We start from the raw sequence: 20,571 nt of genomic DNA, 5'->3' as shown, positions 1-20,571 counted from the left end.
ATATGGGCAACAAAGTAAGGTGAATTCACCCCATTATCAAAATATGGTTGCACACAAATCCGCAACCTTTATCAATATGTTGTACTCTTAGTGTCGAATGTAATACCTTGCATGTTCTTCTATTTGGGCAGTTTAAATTAGATCGTTTTTGTTGAAGTAATCGTATCAAATCAAAGTACATAAATGAGTTATTTATTTATTTGCGTAAATGTACATTTGTGTATAATTACTAATGTTGGTACACTTATGAAACGGTTTTTTAATTCAAGGACACACTTAACAATGTGAATTTCCTTCTCAGAAGGTAACTTTCTATCAAAACTTAAATTATACGATGTATTATATTATTATTTTTAAAATATCACGCACATAGATACAAATTCCCGTTGTCGCTTAATTTTATAACTTCATACAAAATATTATTATTTAATAGTTTCATCTAGATACAATTGAATGAACATACGCTGCCATTAATACACTATTACTTTATCAGTTGGTCATGATTGAATCATATTGTTATATGTTGTCATAACTGCACTTTTTTTTCGCTTGTAATTTAGATTAGTTTCATTGTTTACAAATACTATAAAACGTATTTAGAAGTTTCAATTAGTCATAGATAAAAGACTAATCTATGTTAATAAACCGCATAGATACATTCTTATCGTGGACTGAACATTTTAAGTTCTTTTTTAAAATTGTGTACAATGTAAGTAGTAAGACGGTGGACATCGCAATAGACTATGCAATTTGAGCTGGTTCGTAGCCCAGATACATGAATTACGATCTGAAGAACAATCCGAATCCGATCCGAGTGATAAGGGATTTGAATGCATAGTGACAAAGATCGATGCGATGCGATGCGAAGTTGATCCGTTGATTGGTTGAACTTGATCCATTGATTTGTTTGCTACCCTACTTTCTCATAAAAGGAAATCTTTTAAAAATATTTCCTTTAATAAACCATGTTAATTGCTCCCTCCCCCCTTCCCTCCTTTCTCGCTAGAATCCCACGTACACTTTTGGCAATTTGGGCCCGCAAAATCATTCCACACCCATGAGAGAATCCCTCCTCATTAATTATCCAATAGCTCTCCTTACTATATAAACCCATCTCCGCCACTTCGTTTCATCACTTCTCTCATCTCTCTCCCGCTTTGGTATTGGCTTTTAGTCTTATAGCTTTTTCAATGGAATTGGGTTTGGCTTCAAAGGATTCAAGCTGGTGGGTTTTCACACTCCCTGCTTTCCTTGGAGCCGAAACCCTTTGCGATGGCTTTCTTTTGCCCTATCTCTTTGTCACTTTTTTCTCCATTGCCCTTATCTCATGGGCTTTTTCCGTTGGTGGCATTGCTTGGAAAAATGGTAGAAACCAAAAAGGGCAAGTCACCATACCCGGACCCCGAGGTCTACCTATCTTCGGTAGTCTCCTCACTCTCAGTCGCGGCTTGGCTCATCGAACCCTTGCAACCATGGCTTCGACCCGAGCCGCCACCCAGCTAATGGCCTTTAGCCTCGGCTCCACGCCAGTCGTCGTGGCTTCCGACCCACAAACCGCCAAAGAAATCCTCACCTCTCCTCACTTTGCCGATCGCCCCATCAAACAGTCGGCTAAGAAGTTGATGTTCAGCCGGGCCATCGGCTTTGCTCCCAACGGTACTTACTGGCGTCTCCTTCGAAGAATTGCTTCCTCTCACCTCTTCTCACCCCGGCGCATATCAGCCCACGAGGCCGGGCGTCATCTAGATTGCGCCATGATGTTGAATGACATAGCTGGTGAGCAGTTGGCAGTCGGGATGGTGGGGTTGAGAAAGCATCTTCAAGGGGCCGCTTTGAATAACATTATGGGGAGTGTGTTTGGCAAACGTTACGCCCAGGCGCATTTTAGCGAGGAGACTAAGGAGCTTAGAGAGATGGTGAAGGAAGGGTTTGAGCTGTTGGGTGCTTTCAACTGGTCTGATTACTTACCTTGGTTGAGCTACTTTTATGATCCCCATCGTATTAATCAACGATGCTCTACTCTTGTGCCACGTGTCAGAAGATTGGTTACGGAGATTATAGAAGAACACAAGGCTAGAGGGAGTGGTATGCTTGGAGATAATGCTGATTTTGTTGATGTTTTGCTTTCTCTTGATGGTGAAGAGAAGCTCGAAGAAGATGACATGATTGCTGTTTTATGGGTTTGTTCTCTTACTCTCTGCATGCATTTATCTTTTGAACTATTACATCTTTCTTTCTATTGGTCTACTACTTCCATCTAGTTTCTAACCTATGATATCTTACCAATCTATTATTTTTTGACATATGGTTGCTCTGTGAATTCTTTCATTGGTTTCTTGTACTTGTTTACTTTTCATGATTTAGTATTATTGTAGCTTTTTGCACAACATCATGACGTAATTTTTAGTAGGATTTTCTTAGTATCAAAACTTTTTTTTTGTCTTTTTGTTTTTGTAGCTTTATAATGGTATTGTCTTGTGAAATGTAAACTACATTTCTTTTATTAGTAACTTTTGGTTTGTGTAATACATCAGCTTCTCATCTCTAATGGGTTTTTTCTATTCATGTTAACGATCGAGTCTTGCCTAAACTAGTTTTTCTCCCCAACTTTTCTAAGAAAAATATAAATTCGTATTATTCCCTCATATCCTCTTACATCTTGCCAATAAGAACCATAGTCACAAATAGTTGTCTCCATAATTTCTGGGAGGATTTTATCTCAAATAATCCAAACTGTCGGTATTTTCTGATTTTATCATAAAAATTTAAAACTATAGTGATATTTTTTAAAATATGGAAGGTATTTGTGACTAAGAAACCAAAAAAATGCTTTTAATCTTCACGTTATTCGGAAAAAGTTATGATGGCCCCCTTCGTTTTTGTTATTTCCACACACCTTAAGGAATGATGACTTTTTTGCAGGAAATGATATTCCGTGGAACTGATACAACAGCACTCTTAACAGAGTGGACCATGGCGGAGCTCGTTCTGAACCCAGATGTCCAAAACAAGCTACAAGAGGAACTTGATCTCGTTATCGGATCCAATCAGACTGTCACAGATGCCGACGTGGCAAACCTACCGTACCTCCAGGCAGTAATAAAAGAGACACTGCGAGCCCACCCACCAGGACCACTCCTCTCCTGGGCCCGCCTCTCCACGTCAGACGTTCAACTCAGCAACGGGATGGTGGTCCCCGCTCACACCACAGCCATGGTCAACATGTGGGCCATCACGCACGACCCGAGCGTGTGGGCCCACCCCACCGAGTTCAAGCCTGAAAGGTTCTTAGATTGCGCCGGCGGTGCGAATGTAGACGTGAGGGGTAACGACCTGAGGCTGGCGCCATTTGGGGCTGGGCGTAGGGTGTGCCCTGGGAAGAACCTTGGGCTCGTGACCGTGAGCCTTTGGGTGGCTAAGTTGGCCCACCACTTCAAGTGGGGCCCAGCTGAAGGGAAGACTGTTGACTTAAGCGAGCTTTTGAAGCTTTCATGCGAGATGAAGAATCCTCTTTATGCTGTTGCTGTTCCGAGGAATATTGGGCTCTGTTTCTAGGGTTTTTACAGTTGTCTTTGTCGTTTCTATGAATAAAAAAGGAAAGTGTCTTTCTAGGGGTTAAGTACTTGGGAGTTTTATCTGCATGAGAATGTATGTGCCGTTTTCTTAAATTATTGCATCTTTTCTCATAAAACGCTATTAACATTCAATCTTAACAGGGGAAAATATAGAGGAGTGCCTTTATCGAAACAAGAAGTGCCGATATCAATTTTCGATATGGGAAAACTTGGTTTTCTTGCCTGGTTTTTTAAGAAATTATAAAAGCAAAGTTCAATTAATCATTAAATATCCTATATGTAAAGGGAGGTTTTCATAGCAATTAAATATCTTGTAGAATTGAATTTTAATGTAATAATTATTGAAATACCCCTAAACCCCCTCGAAACCCCCAGTGTAAATGTCTCACCCCGACATTCCTATGTAAATATTGTTCGGTTCTCGGTCTCAACCCGTCCGGTTTTGTTTTCCAACAAAACTAATCGTGTCCGACCATCACTGCAGGGTTGCTGAAAATGCATCTACACAGGGAGAATGAGAGTTCACATATATAGCCCAGGAACTTTTTCTCTCCCTTTCCGATGTGCGATCTTACAGTAAAAGTCGGCTAAGTGAGGGGTATTTCGTAAAAAGAAATAAGTTGGATCAGGGCTCTATAACCTAGATATATAAATACTAAAGTCAGTCATAATTTCACTAGGCATGCTAAGTGGGTAAATTACCTTCAAGAGTTTACTTTTATTCTCAAGCACAAATCCGGGTCCAAAATAAGGTAGCCGGCGCCTTGAGTAGAAGGTATGCTCTCTTGAATGTTATGCAAGTTCAACTACTTGGCTTCGCTTTTTTGAAAAATGATTTGAGTAGTTATCCCTATTTTGGAAAAATTATCATGGAAGTTGACAAAGGTGAAAGGCCAGAATTTGTATTGCAAGGTGGGTTTCTTTTTAAAGGAAATGCTCTTTGTTTGCCGGATAATTCTCTATGGTTGGAAAGATTGACGGAAACTCATGAAGCGGGACATTTTGGCAAGGATAAGACACTAGCCGCCTTAAAATAATATTTCTTCTGGCCAGCAATGGACAAAGATGTTGATCGCTTTGTGAAGTGTTGTTGAAAGTGCCAAAGTAGCAAAGGCTACACTTCCAATGTCGGTTTGTATCAGCCCCTTCCTATTCCTATGGCCCTTGGGAGGATATCTCTATGGATTTTGTTTTGGGGTTGCCTAAAACACTAAGAGGATGGGATAGAATTTATGTTGTGGTTGATTGGTTTTTTATGTTGGTGCACTTCATTCCTTGCAAGACAACTTTGGATGCTACAAGGGTGGCTGATTTGGTTCAGATCCAGATCGAGTTGTTTGCAGGCAACAGGCATGACTCCCTTTAACACTTAATCATAGATTTGGGTTGGCTCTGATAGCATCCACATGGAGCATGTGGATGCTATGGAGGATTTCGAGGGTGGAGAACTGATCCCTTGAGGTAAGAGATTCAATTTTGGTTTTAGTTTGTAATTTTTGATCTAGACACTTGCTAAGAAATAAGGCATTGAAATTTAATCTAGGGTTTGTGGATTACTTTTTTCGCTGATATCCATCCAACCAGTTTCCGATGGGCTTTTGTTATACGGATGAGAGTTTTTGGGCGGGAAAAACACAATCCTATATTGAGTTTTACTGATCTTGGGTGAGAGGAATATTGTGTTCGATTTGGGGATGTTCGAGTTTGTTGAAATCATTTTCTTTCAAAGATCCCCAATGTACTTTGTGTTGGGAAACCCAATCGAAGCATGAATCCAAAAAGTCTGGAGGTGGAATCAAATTTCAATGATTGGACTGCAGAATTGTGACACAACAGAAACCTCTATATATATTTTTAAACTTCATAAACAACAGTAGATTTGAACGTGGAGACACTCAAAACAATCGAATTCTCCAAATGAATTCCTTGTAAACAAGGATCCAAACACAGAAAAAGGATCGAAAGCTTGTAAATCAAGTTTACACAGTGTTTCCTCTCTTGAGCGAAATCCACACAATCTGGATTTTTGTTGTGAGCTGAAGTTCCCTCCAAAACAGACCACACAGATCTCAGGTCTGGTTTTTCCTCCCCCCTTCAAATTTTAGTTCAAATTCCAAAATGAAAAATGACCTCCAAAAACTGAAAACTAGGAAGTTTTAATGGGGTTTTATAGGTAAGCCTTATCACAGTGAATTAAAAGGAATTTCGAACGCCAAAATACTCTTCAACAAGTATTCGTGCAAATGCACGAATTACCCATGCAGCCTTTTGATCCTTTCGGATCGTCGGATCTCTTTTGGATGGTCGATCTGTCAGTGCACGTCCTCGGCTAATATTTTCGCCGTATCGCCATCGACTGATGCTCCGACATCAGGTTTGCCCTGTAGGTGTGCGGCGCTGTTCCATGCCGGCCTGGATCCCTGGTTTGGGGGGTCACAAAATATGTATTAAGGTTATTTGCAACAGTATCAATATTAATGCTCAGTTAATTTCTCAACCATAACCGTAAATCAAAGAGGAAAAATTACTCTGGAGATCCTTAAGCCAGCAGAAATCGTCCTAAGCAAGAGCCTGACCTGAGGTAAGAAATGGTCGTAGATTGGGATTTTGTTTTCATAATCTTGAATATGCTATCCTTACGGAAATACAAAGAGAGTATAAGAGAGGATGTCACAGATTATTGGAATAAATGAGAAGAAGTTACATTTCATTTAGTGCTTTATTAATTAATAGGGACTATTAAGAATGAATTTCGGGAGAAAATATGAGACAAAACCTAAATATTAAGTTATAACTATTTTTTGAATCGAATTGTCATTTGGAATGTCGAAGAATTCATAACAATGTAACAAATTCTTAATAACTTACGTGATACTAATATCTACACTATGTTTTGATAATAGGACGAAGTCATGACCTTGTTTTACACTGTTTAACCAGATGTTAAATACTGTGACAATTTCTTTAACCAGATGTCGACTACTATTACAATTTCTAAAAAGCTCTCAGTACACAATTAAAAGGCATAAAGTAAGGTGAAATCACCCCATTATCGAAATATGGTTGTACGGATATGGGCAACAAAGTAAGGTGAATTCACCCCATTATCAAAATATGGTTGCACACAAATCCGCAACCTTTATCAATATGTTGTACTCTTAGTGTCGAATGTAATACCTTGCATGTTCTTCTATTTGGGCAGTTTAAATTAGATCGTTTTTGTTGAAGTAATCGTATCAAATCAAAGTACATAAATGAGTTATTTATTTATTTGCGTAAATGTACATTTGTGTATAATTACTAATGTTGGTACACTTATGAAACGGTTTTTTAATTCAAGGACACACTTAACAATGTGAATTTCCTTCTCAGAAGGTAACTTTCTATCAAAACTTAAATTATACGATGTATTATATTATTATTTTTAAAATATCACGCACATAGATACAAATTCCCGTTGTCGCTTAATTTTATAACTTCATACAAAATATTATTATTTAATAGTTTCATCTAGATACAATTGAATGAACATACGCTGCCATTAATACACTATTACTTTATCAGTTGGTCATGATTGAATCATATTGTTATATGTTGTCATAACTGCACTTTTTTTTCGCTTGTAATTTAGATTAGTTTCATTGTTTACAAATACTATAAAACGTATTTAGAAGTTTCAATTAGTCATAGATAAAAGACTAATCTATGTTAATAAACCGCATAGATACATTCTTATCGTGGACTGAACATTTTAAGTTCTTTTTTAAAATTGTGTACAATGTAAGTAGTAAGACGGTGGACATCGCAATAGACTATGCAATTTGAGCTGGTTCGTAGCCCAGATACATGAATTACGATCTGAAGAACAATCCGAATCCGATCCGAGTGATAAGGGATTTGAATGCATAGTGACAAAGATCGATGCGATGCGATGCGAAGTTGATCCGTTGATTGGTTGAACTTGATCCATTGATTTGTTTGCTACCCTACTTTCTCATAAAAGGAAATCTTTTAAAAATATTTCCTTTAATAAACCATGTTAATTGCTCCCTCCCCCCTTCCCTCCTTTCTCGCTAGAATCCCACGTACACTTTTGGCAATTTGGGCCCGCAAAATCATTCCACACCCATGAGAGAATCCCTCCTCATTAATTATCCAATAGCTCTCCTTACTATATAAACCCATCTCCGCCACTTCGTTTCATCACTTCTCTCATCTCTCTCCCGCTTTGGTATTGGCTTTTAGTCTTATAGCTTTTTCAATGGAATTGGGTTTGGCTTCAAAGGATTCAAGCTGGTGGGTTTTCACACTCCCTGCTTTCCTTGGAGCCGAAACCCTTTGCGATGGCTTTCTTTTGCCCTATCTCTTTGTCACTTTTTTCTCCATTGCCCTTATCTCATGGGCTTTTTCCGTTGGTGGCATTGCTTGGAAAAATGGTAGAAACCAAAAAGGGCAAGTCACCATACCCGGACCCCGAGGTCTACCTATCTTCGGTAGTCTCCTCACTCTCAGTCGCGGCTTGGCTCATCGAACCCTTGCAACCATGGCTTCGACCCGAGCCGCCACCCAGCTAATGGCCTTTAGCCTCGGCTCCACGCCAGTCGTCGTGGCTTCCGACCCACAAACCGCCAAAGAAATCCTCACCTCTCCTCACTTTGCCGATCGCCCCATCAAACAGTCGGCTAAGAAGTTGATGTTCAGCCGGGCCATCGGCTTTGCTCCCAACGGTACTTACTGGCGTCTCCTTCGAAGAATTGCTTCCTCTCACCTCTTCTCACCCCGGCGCATATCAGCCCACGAGGCCGGGCGTCATCTAGATTGCGCCATGATGTTGAATGACATAGCTGGTGAGCAGTTGGCAGTCGGGATGGTGGGGTTGAGAAAGCATCTTCAAGGGGCCGCTTTGAATAACATTATGGGGAGTGTGTTTGGCAAACGTTACGCCCAGGCGCATTTTAGCGAGGAGACTAAGGAGCTTAGAGAGATGGTGAAGGAAGGGTTTGAGCTGTTGGGTGCTTTCAACTGGTCTGATTACTTACCTTGGTTGAGCTACTTTTATGATCCCCATCGTATTAATCAACGATGCTCTACTCTTGTGCCACGTGTCAGAAGATTGGTTACGGAGATTATAGAAGAACACAAGGCTAGAGGGAGTGGTATGCTTGGAGATAATGCTGATTTTGTTGATGTTTTGCTTTCTCTTGATGGTGAAGAGAAGCTCGAAGAAGATGACATGATTGCTGTTTTATGGGTTTGTTCTCTTACTCTCTGCATGCATTTATCTTTTGAACTATTACATCTTTCTTTCTATTGGTCTACTACTTCCATCTAGTTTCTAACCTATGATATCTTACCAATCTATTATTTTTTGACATATGGTTGCTCTGTGAATTCTTTCATTGGTTTCTTGTACTTGTTTACTTTTCATGATTTAGTATTATTGTAGCTTTTTGCACAACATCATGACGTAATTTTTAGTAGGATTTTCTTAGTATCAAAACTTTTTTTTTGTCTTTTTGTTTTTGTAGCTTTATAATGGTATTGTCTTGTGAAATGTAAACTACATTTCTTTTATTAGTAACTTTTGGTTTGTGTAATACATCAGCTTCTCATCTCTAATGGGTTTTTTCTATTCATGTTAACGATCGAGTCTTGCCTAAACTAGTTTTTCTCCCCAACTTTTCTAAGAAAAATATAAATTCGTATTATTCCCTCATATCCTCTTACATCTTGCCAATAAGAACCATAGTCACAAATAGTTGTCTCCATAATTTCTGGGAGGATTTTATCTCAAATAATCCAAACTGTCGGTATTTTCTGATTTTATCATAAAAATTTAAAACTATAGTGATATTTTTTAAAATATGGAAGGTATTTGTGACTAAGAAACCAAAAAAATGCTTTTAATCTTCACGTTATTCGGAAAAAGTTATGATGGCCCCCTTCGTTTTTGTTATTTCCACACACCTTAAGGAATGATGACTTTTTTGCAGGAAATGATATTCCGTGGAACTGATACAACAGCACTCTTAACAGAGTGGACCATGGCGGAGCTCGTTCTGAACCCAGATGTCCAAAACAAGCTACAAGAGGAACTTGATCTCGTTATCGGATCCAATCAGACTGTCACAGATGCCGACGTGGCAAACCTACCGTACCTCCAGGCAGTAATAAAAGAGACACTGCGAGCCCACCCACCAGGACCACTCCTCTCCTGGGCCCGCCTCTCCACGTCAGACGTTCAACTCAGCAACGGGATGGTGGTCCCCGCTCACACCACAGCCATGGTCAACATGTGGGCCATCACGCACGACCCGAGCGTGTGGGCCCACCCCACCGAGTTCAAGCCTGAAAGGTTCTTAGATTGCGCCGGCGGTGCGAATGTAGACGTGAGGGGTAACGACCTGAGGCTGGCGCCATTTGGGGCTGGGCGTAGGGTGTGCCCTGGGAAGAACCTTGGGCTCGTGACCGTGAGCCTTTGGGTGGCTAAGTTGGCCCACCACTTCAAGTGGGGCCCAGCTGAAGGGAAGACTGTTGACTTAAGCGAGCTTTTGAAGCTTTCATGCGAGATGAAGAATCCTCTTTATGCTGTTGCTGTTCCGAGGAATATTGGGCTCTGTTTCTAGGGTTTTTACAGTTGTCTTTGTCGTTTCTATGAATAAAAAAGGAAAGTGTCTTTCTAGGGGTTAAGTACTTGGGAGTTTTATCTGCATGAGAATGTATGTGCCGTTTTCTTAAATTATTGCATCTTTTCTCATAAAACGCTATTAACATTCAATCTTAACAGGGGAAAATATAGAGGAGTGCCTTTATCGAAACAAGAAGTGCCGATATCAATTTTCGATATGGGAAAACTTGGTTTTCTTGCCTGGTTTTTTAAGAAATTATAAAAGCAAAGTTCAATTAATCATTAAATATCCTATATGTAAAGGGAGGTTTTCATAGCAATTAAATATCTTGTAGAATTGAATTTTAATGTAATAATTATTGAAATACCCCTAAACCCCCTCGAAACCCCCAGTGTAAATGTCTCACCCCGACATTCCTATGTAAATATTGTTCGGTTCTCGGTCTCAACCCGTCCGGTTTTGTTTTCCAACAAAACTAATCGTGTCCGACCATCACTGCAGGGTTGCTGAAAATGCATCTACACAGGGAGAATGAGAGTTCACATATATAGCCCAGGAACTTTTTCTCTCCCTTTCCGATGTGCGATCTTACAGTAAAAGTCGGCTAAGTGAGGGGTATTTCGTAAAAGAAATAAGTTGGATCAGGGCTCTATAACCTAGATATATAAATACTAAAGTCAGTCATAATTTCACTAGGCATGCTAAGTGGGTAAATTACCTTCAAGAGTTTACTTTTATTCTCAAGCACAAATCCGGGTCCAAAATAAGGTAGCCGGCGCCTTGAGTAGAAGGTATGCTCTCTTGAATGTTATGCAAGTTCAACTACTTGGCTTCGCTTTTTTGAAAAATGATTTGAGTAGTTATCCCTATTTTGGAAAAATTATCATGGAAGTTGACAAAGGTGAAAGGCCAGAATTTGTATTGCAAGGTGGGTTTCTTTTTAAAGGAAATGCTCTTTGTTTGCCGGATAATTCTCTATGGTTGGAAAGATTGACGGAAACTCATGAAGCGGGACATTTTGGCAAGGATAAGACACTAGCCGCCTTAAAATAATATTTCTTCTGGCCAGCAATGGACAAAGATGTTGATCGCTTTGTGAAGTGTTGTTGAAAGTGCCAAAGTAGCAAAGGCTACACTTCCAATGTCGGTTTGTATCAGCCCCTTCCTATTCCTATGGCCCGTGGGAGGATATCTCTATGGATTTTGTTTTGGGGTTGCCTAAAACACTAAGAGGATGGGATAGAATTTATGTTGTGGTTGATTGGTTTTTTATGTTGGTGCACTTCATTCCTTGCAAGACAACTTTGGATGCTACAAGGGTGGCTGATTTGGTTCAGATCCAAATCGAGTTGTTTGCAGGCAACAGGCATGACTCCCTTTAACACTTAATCATAGATTTGGGTTGGCTCTGATAGCATCCACATGGAGCATGTGGATGCTATGGAGGATTTCGAGGGTGGAGAACTGATCCCTTGAGGTAAGAGATTCAATTTTGGTTTTAGTTTGTAATTTTTGATCTAGACACTTGCTAAGAAATAAGGCATTGAAATTTAATCTAGGGTTTGTGGATTACTTTTTTCGCTGATATCCATCCAACCAGTTTCCGATGGGCTTTTGTTATACGGATGAGAGTTTTTGGGCGGGAAAAACACAATCCTATATTGAGTTTTACTGATCTTGGGTGAGAGGAATATTGTGTTCGATTTGGGGATGTTCGAGTTTGTTGAAATCATTTTCTTTCAAAGATCCCCAATGTACTTTGTGTTGGGAAACCCAATCGAAGCATGAATCCAAAAAGTCTGGAGGTGGAATCAAATTTCAATGATTGGACTGCAGAATTGTGACACAACAGAAACCTCTATATATATTTTTAAACTTCATAAACAACAGTAGATTTGAACGTGGAGACACTCAAAACAATCGAATTCTCCAAATGAATTCCTTGTAAACAAGGATCCAAACACAGAAAAAGGATCGAAAGCTTGTAAATCAAGTTTACACAGTGTTTCCTCTCTTGAGCGAAATCCACACAATCTGGATTTTTGTTGTGAGCTGAAGTTCCCTCCAAAACAGACCACACAGATCTCAGGTCTGGTTTTTCCTCCCCCCTTCAAATTTTAGTTCAAATTCCAAAATGAAAAATGACCTCCAAAAACTGAAAACTAGGAAGTTTTAATGGGGTTTTATAGGTAAGCCTTATCACAGTGAATTAAAAGGAATTTCGAACGCCAAAATACTCTTCAACAAGTATTCGTGCAAATGCACGAATTACCCATGCAGCCTTTTGATCCTTTCGGATCGTCGGATCTCTTTTGGATGGTCGATCTGTCAGTGCACGTCCTCGGCTAATATTTTCGCCGTATCGCCATCGACTGATGCTCCGACATCAGGTTTGCCCTGTAGGTGTGCGGCGCTGTTCCATGCCGGCCTGGATCCCTGGTTTGGGGGGTCACAAAATATGTATTAAGGTTATTTGCAACAGTATCAATATTAATGCTCAGTTAATTTCTCAACCATAACCGTAAATCAAAGAGGAAAAATTACTCTGGAGATCCTTAAGCCAGCAGAAATCGTCCTAAGCAAGAGCCTGACCTGAGGTAAGAAATGGTCGTAGATTGGGATTTTGTTTTCATAATCTTGAATATGCTATCCTTACGGAAATACAAAGAGAGTATAAGAGAGGATGTCACAGATTATTGGAATAAATGAGAAGAAGTTACATTTCATTTAGTGCTTTATTAATTAATAGGGACTATTAAGAATGAATTTCGGGAGAAAATATGAGACAAAACCTAAATATTAAGTTATAACTATTTTTTGAATCGAATTGTCATTTGGAATGTCGAAGAATTCATAACAATGTAACAAATTCTTAATAACTTACGTGATACTAATATCTACACTATGTTTTGATAATAGGACGAAGTCATGACCTTGTTTTACACTGTTTAACCAGATGTTAAATACTGTGACAATTTCTTTAACCAGATGTCGACTACTATTACAATTTCTAAAAAGCTCTCAGTACACAATTAAAAGGCATAAAGTAAGGTGAAATCACCCCATTATCGAAATATGGTTGTACGGATATGGGCAACAAAGTAAGGTGAATTCACCCCATTATCAAAATATGGTTGCACACAAATCCGCAACCTTTATCAATATGTTGTACTCTTAGTGTCGAATGTAATACCTTGCATGTTCTTCTATTTGGGCAGTTTAAATTAGATCGTTTTTGTTGAAGTAATCGTATCAAATCAAAGTACATAAATGAGTTATTTATTTATTTGCGTAAATGTACATTTGTGTATAATTACTAATGTTGGTACACTTATGAAACGGTTTTTTAATTCAAGGACACACTTAACAATGTGAATTTCCTTCTCAGAAGGTAACTTTCTATCAAAACTTAAATTATACGATGTATTATATTATTATTTTTAAAATATCACGCACATAGATACAAATTCCCGTTGTCGCTTAATTTTATAACTTCATACAAAATATTATTATTTAATAGTTTCATCTAGATACAATTGAATGAACATACGCTGCCATTAATACACTATTACTTTATCAGTTGGTCATGATTGAATCATATTGTTATATGTTGTCATAACTGCACTTTTTTTTCGCTTGTAATTTAGATTAGTTTCATTGTTTACAAATACTATAAAACGTATTTAGAAGTTTCAATTAGTCATAGATAAAAGACTAATCTATGTTAATAAACCGCATAGATACATTCTTATCGTGGACTGAACATTTTAAGTTCTTTTTTAAAATTGTGTACAATGTAAGTAGTAAGACGGTGGACATCGCAATAGACTATGCAATTTGAGCTGGTTCGTAGCCCAGATACATGAATTACGATCTGAAGAACAATCCGAATCCGATCCGAGTGATAAGGGATTTGAATGCATAGTGACAAAGATCGATGCGATGCGATGCGAAGTTGATCCGTTGATTGGTTGAACTTGATCCATTGATTTGTTTGCTACCCTACTTTCTCATAAAAGGAAATCTTTTAAAAATATTTCCTTTAATAAACCATGTTAATTGCTCCCTCCCCCCTTCCCTCCTTTCTCGCTAGAATCCCACGTACACTTTTGGCAATTTGGGCCCGCAAAATCATTCCACACCCATGAGAGAATCCCTCCTCATTAATTATCCAATAGCTCTCCTTACTATATAAACCCATCTCCGCCACTTCGTTTCATCACTTCTCTCATCTCTCTCCCGCTTTGGTATTGGCTTTTAGTCTTATAGCTTTTTCAATGGAATTGGGTTTGGCTTCAAAGGATTCAAGCTGGTGGGTTTTCACACTCCCTGCTTTCCTTGGAGCCGAAACCCTTTGCGATGGCTTTCTTTTGCCCTATCTCTTTGTCACTTTTTTCTCCATTGCCCTTATCTCATGGGCTTTTTCCGTTGGTGGCATTGCTTGGAAAAATGGTAGAAACCAAAAAGGGCAAGTCACCATACCCGGACCCCGAGGTCTACCTATCTTCGGTAGTCTCCTCACTCTCAGTCGCGGCTTGGCTCATCGAACCCTTGCAACCATGGCTTCGACCCGAGCCGCCACCCAGCTAATGGCCTTTAGCCTCGGCTCCACGCCAGTCGTCGTGGCTTCCGACCCACAAACCGCCAAAGAAATCCTCACCTCTCCTCACTTTGCCGATCGCCCCATCAAACAGTCGGCTAAGAAGTTGATGTTCAGCCGGGCCATCGGCTTTGCTCCCAACGGTACTTACTGGCGTCTCCTTCGAAGAATTGCTTCCTCTCACCTCTTCTCACCCCGGCGCATATCAGCCCACGAGGCCGGGCGTCATCTAGATTGCGCCATGATGTTGAATGACATAGCTGGTGAGCAGTTGGCAGTCGGGATGGTGGGGTTGAGAAAGCATCTTCAAGGGGCCGCTTTGAATAACATTATGGGGAGTGTGTTTGGCAAACGTTACGCCCAGGCGCATTTTAGCGAGGAGACTAAGGAGCTTAGAGAGATGGTGAAGGAAGGGTTTGAGCTGTTGGGTGCTTTCAACTGGTCTGATTACTTACCTTGGTTGAGCTACTTTTATGATCCCCATCGTATTAATCAACGATGCTCTACTCTTGTGCCACGTGTCAGAAGATTGGTTACGGAGATTATAGAAGAACACAAGGCTAGAGGGAGTGGTATGCTTGGAGATAATGCTGATTTTGTTGATGTTTTGCTTTCTCTTGATGGTGAAGAGAAGCTCGAAGAAGATGACATGATTGCTGTTTTATGGGTTTGTTCTCTTACTCTCTGCATGCATTTATCTTTTGAACTATTACATCTTTCTTTCTATTGGTCTACTACTTCCATCTAGTTTCTAACCTATGATATCTTACCAATCTATTATTTTTTGACATATGGTTGCTCTGTGAATTCTTTCATTGGTTTCTTGTACTTGTTTACTTTTCATGATTTAGTATTATTGTAGCTTTTTGCACAACATCATGACGTAATTTTTAGTAGGATTTTCTTAGTATCAAAACTTTTTTTTTGTCTTTTTGTTTTTGTAGCTTTATAATGGTATTGTCTTGTGAAATGTAAACTACATTTCTTTTATTAGTAACTTTTGGTTTGTGTAATACATCAGCTTCTCATCTCTAATGGGTTTTTTCTATTCATGTTAACGATCGAGTCTTGCCTAAACTAGTTTTTCTCCCCAACTTTTCTAAGAAAAATATAAATTCGTATTATTCCCTCATATCCTCTTACATCTTGCCAATAAGAACCATAGTCACAAATAGTTGTCTCCATAATTTCTGGGAGGATTTTATCTCAAATAATCCAAACTGTCGGTATTTTCTGATTTTATCATAAAAATTTAAAACTATAGTGATATTTTTTAAAATATGGAAGGTATTTGTGACTAAGAAACCAAAAAAATGCTTTTAATCTTCACGTTATTCGGAAAAAGTTATGATGGCCCCCTTCGTTTTTGTTATTTCCACACACCTTAAGGAATGATGACTTTTTTGCAGGAAATGATATTCCGTGGAACTGATACAACAGCACTCTTAACAGAGTGGACCATGGCGGAGCTCGTTCTGAACCCAGATGTCCAAAACAAGCTACAAGAGGAACTTGATCTCGTTATCGGATCCAATCAGACTGTCACAGATGCCGACGTGGCAAACCTACCGTACCTCCAGGCAGTAATAAAAGAGACACTGCGAGCCCACCCACCAGGACCACTCCTCTCCTGGGCCCGCCTCTCCACGTCAGACGTTCAACTCAGCAACGGGATGGTGGTCCCCGCTCACACCACAGCCATGGTCAACATGTGGGCCATCACGCACGACCCGAGCGTGTGGGCCCACCCCACCGAGTTCAAGCCTGAAAGGTTCTTAGATTGCGCCGGCGGTGCGAATGTAGACGTGAGGGGTAACGACCTGAGGCTGGCGCCATTTGGGGCTGGGCGTAGGGTGTGCCCTGGGAAGAACCTTGGGCTCGTGACCGTGAGCCTTTGGGTGGCTAAGTTGGCCCACCACTTCAAGTGGGGCCCAGCTGAAGGGAAGACTGTTGACTTAAGCGAGCTTTTGAAGCTTTCATGCGAGATGAAGAATCCTCTTTATGCTGTTGCTGTTCCGAGGAATATTGGGCTCTGTTTCTAGGGTTTTTACAGTTGTCTTTGTCGTTTCTATGAATAAAAAAGGAAAGTGTCTTTCTAGGGGTTAAGTACTTGGGAGTTTTATCTGCATGAGAATGTATGTGCCGTTTTCTTAAATTATTGCATCTTTTCTCATAAAACGCTATTAACATTCAATCTTAACAGGGGAAAATATAGAGGAGTGCCTTTATCGAAACAAGAAGTGCCGATATCAATTTTCGATATGGGAAAACTTGGTTTTCTTGCCTGGTTTTTTAAGAAATTATAAAAGCAAAGTTCAATTAATCATTAAATATCCTATATGTAAAGAGAGGTTTTCATAGCAATTAAATATCTTGTAGAATTGAATTTTAATGTAATAATTATTGAAATACCCCTAAACCCCCTCGAAACCCCCAGTGTAAATGTCTCACCCCGACATTCCTATGTAAATATTGTTCGGTTCTCGGTCTCAACCCGTCCGGTTTTGTTTTCCAACAAAACTAATCGTGTCCGACCATCACTGCAGGGTTGCTGAAAATGCATCTACACAGGGAGAATGAGAGTTCACATATATAGCCCAGGAACTTTTTCTCTCCCTTTCCGATGTGCGATCTTACAGTAAAAGTCGGCTAAGTGAGGGGTATTTCGTAAAAGAAATAAGTTGGATCAGGGCTCTATAACCTAGATATATAAATACTAAAGTCAGTCATAATTTCACTAGGCATGCTAAGTGGGTAAATTACCTTCAAGAGTTTACTTTTATTCTCAAGCACAAATCCGGGTCCAAAATAAGGTAGCCGGCGCCTTGAGTAGAAGGTATGCTCTCTTGAATGTTATGCAAGTTCAACTACTTGGCTTCGCTTTTTTGAAAAATGATTTGAGTAGTTATCCCTATTTTGGAAAAATTATCATGGAAGTTGACAAAGGTGAAAGGCCAGAATTTGTATTGCAAGGTGGGTTTCTTTTTAAAGGAAATGCTCTTTGTTTGCCGGATAATTCTCTATGGTTGGAAAGATTGACGGAAACTCATGAAGCGGGACATTTTGGCAAGGATAAGACACTAGCCGCCTTAAAATAATATTTCTTCTGGCCAGCAATGGACAAAGATGTTGATCGCTTTGTGAAGTGTTGTTGAAAGTGCCAAAGTAGCAAAGGCTACACTTCCAATGTCGGTTTGTATCAGCCCCTTCCTATTCCTATGGCCCGTGGGAGGATATCTCTATGGATTTTGTTTTGGGGTTGCCTAAAACACTAAGAGGATGGGATAGAATTTATGTTGTGGTTGATTGGTTTTTTATGTTGGTGCACTTCATTCCTTGCAAGACAACTTTGGATGCTACAAGGGTGGCTGATTTGGTTCAGATCCAGATCGAGTTGTTTGCAGGCAACAGGCATGACTCCCTTTAACACTTAATCATAGATTTGGGTTGGCTCTGATAGCATCCACATGGAGCATGTGGATGCTATGGAGGATTTCGAGGGTGGAGAACTGATCCCTTGAGGTAAGAGATTCAATTTTGGTTTTAGTTTGTAATTTTTGATCTAGACACTTGCTAAGAAATAAGGCATTGAAATTTAATCTAGGGTTTGTGGATTACTTTTTTCGCTGATATCCATCCAACCAGTTTCCGATGGGCTTTTGTTATACGGATGAGAGTTTTTGGGCGGGAAAAACACAATCCTATATTGAGTTTTACTGATCTTGGGTGAGAGGAATATTGTGTTCGATTTGGGGATGTTCGAGTTTGTTGAAATCATTTTCTTTCAAAGATCCCCAATGTACTTTGTGTTGGGAAACCCAATCGAAGCATGAATCCAAAAAGTCTGGAGGTGGAATCAAATTTCAATGATTGGACTGCAGAATTGTGACACAACAGAAACCTCTATATATATTTTTAAACTTCATAAACAACAGTAGATTTGAACGTGGAGACACTCAAAACAATCGAATTCTCCAAATGAATTCCTTGTAAACAAGGATCCAAACACAGAAAAAGGATCGAAAGCTTGTAAATCAAGTTTACACAGTGTTTCCTCTCTTGAGCGTAATCCACACAATCTGGATTTTTGTTGTGAGCTGAAGTTCCCTCCAAAACAGACCACACAGATCTCAGGTCTGGTTTTTCCTCCCCCCTTCAAATTTTAGTTCAAATTCCAAAATGAAAAATGACCTCCAAAAACTGAAAACTAGGAAGTTTTAATGGGGTTTTATAGGTAAGCCTTATCACAGTGAATTAAAAGGAATTTCGAACGCCAAAATACTCTTCAACAAGTATTCGTGCAAATGCACGAATTACCCATGCAGCCTTTTGATCCTTTCGGATCGTCGGATCTCTTTTGGATGGTCGATCTGTCAGTGCACGTCCTCGGCTAATATTTTCGCCGTATCGCCATCGACTGATGCTCCGACATCAGGTTTGCCCTGTAGGTGTGCGGCGCTGTTCCATGCCGGCCTGGATCCCTGGTTTGGGGGGTCACAAAATATGTATTAAGGTTATTTGCAACAGTATCAATATTAATGCTCAGTTAATTTCTCAACCATAACCGTAAATCAAAGAGGAAAAATTACTCTGGAGATCCTTAAGCCAGCAGAAATCGTCCTAAGCAAGAGCCTGACCTGAGGTAAGAAATGGTCGTAGATTGGGATTTTGTTTTCATAATCTTGAATATGCTATCCTTACGGAAATACAAAGAGAGTATAAGAGAGGATGTCACAGATTATTGGAATAAATGAGAAGAAGTTACATTTCATTTAGTGCTTTATTAATTAATAGGGACTATTAAGAATGAATTTCGGGAGAAAATATGAGACAAAACCTAAATATTAAGTTATAACTATTTTTTGAATCGAATTGTCATTTGGAATGTCGAAGAATTCATAACAATGTAACAAATTCTTAATAACTTACGTGATACTAATATCTACACTATGTTTTGATAATAGGACGAAGTCATGACCTTGTTTTACACTGTTTAACCAGATGTTAAATAATGTGACAATTTCTTTAACCAGATGTCGACTACTATTACAATTTCTAAAAAGCTCTCAGTACACAATTAAAAGGCATAAAGTAAGGTGAAATCACCCCATTATCGAAATATGGTTGTACGGATATGGGCAACAAAGTAAGGTGAATTCACCCCATTATCAAAATATGGTTGCACACAAATCCGCAACCTTTATCAATATGTTGTACTCTTAGTGTCGAATGTAATACCTTGCATGTTCTTCTATTTGGGCAGTTTAAATTAGATCGTTTTTGTTGAAGTAATCGTATCAAATCAAAGTACATAAATGAGTTATTTATTTATTTGCGTAAATGTACATTTGTGTATAATTACTAATGTTGGTACACTTATGAAACGGTTTTTTAATTCAAGGACACACTTAACAATGTGAATTTCCTTCTCAGAAGGTAACTTTCTATCAAAACTTATATTATACGATGTATTATATTATTATTTTTAAAATATCACGCACATAGATACAAATTCCCGTTGTCGCTTAATTTTATAACTTCATACAAAATATTATTATTTAATAGTTTCATCTAGATACAATTGAATGAACATACGCTGCCATTAATACACTATTACTTTATCAGTTGGTCATGATTGAATCATATTGTTATATGTTGTCATAACTGCACTTTTTTTTCGCTTGTAATTTAGATTAGTTTCATTGTTTACAAATACTATAAAACGTATTTAGAAGTTTCAATTAGTCATAGATAAAAGACTAATCTA

General features: G+C 39.1%; 3 protein-coding genes across 3 annotated transcripts; all 3 read left to right on the top strand.

Moving 5' to 3' along the window:
- Positions 1–1,190: 1,190 nt before the first annotated feature.
- LOC143851763 (cytochrome P450 78A7-like) lies at positions 1,191–3,678 on the top strand. Its single transcript, XM_077361250.1, has 2 exons — positions 1,191–2,180; positions 2,923–3,678. Exons 1-2 carry the CDS (start codon positions 1,191–1,193, stop codon positions 3,553–3,555), a joined length of 1,623 nt encoding a protein of 540 aa, XP_077217365.1. The 3' UTR covers positions 3,556–3,678.
- A 4,158-nt stretch (positions 3,679–7,836) lies between these two features.
- Positions 7,837–10,324, top strand: LOC143851764 (cytochrome P450 78A7-like). The gene is made up of 2 exons (XM_077361251.1): positions 7,837–8,826; positions 9,569–10,324. The coding sequence occupies exons 1-2, from the start codon at positions 7,837–7,839 to the stop codon at positions 10,199–10,201; spliced, it is 1,623 nt and encodes a 540-aa protein (XP_077217366.1). The 3' UTR covers positions 10,202–10,324.
- Positions 10,325–14,481: 4,157 nt separating this feature from the next.
- LOC143851765 (cytochrome P450 78A7-like) lies at positions 14,482–16,969 on the top strand. Its single transcript, XM_077361252.1, has 2 exons — positions 14,482–15,471; positions 16,214–16,969. The coding sequence occupies exons 1-2, from the start codon at positions 14,482–14,484 to the stop codon at positions 16,844–16,846; spliced, it is 1,623 nt and encodes a 540-aa protein (XP_077217367.1). The 3' UTR covers positions 16,847–16,969.
- Positions 16,970–20,571: the final 3,602 nt, after the last annotated feature.

The sequence above is a fragment of the Tasmannia lanceolata genome, unplaced genomic scaffold, assembly GCF_043159265.1.
Source record: "Tasmannia lanceolata isolate RefF3 unplaced genomic scaffold, GAP_Taslan_0.1 ptg000018l, whole genome shotgun sequence".
Classification (NCBI taxonomy): Eukaryota; Viridiplantae; Streptophyta; class Magnoliopsida; order Canellales; family Winteraceae; genus Tasmannia; species Tasmannia lanceolata.
Note: the sequence above shows the minus strand (reverse complement) of the source record. Positions and strands in the feature narration are given on the sequence as shown.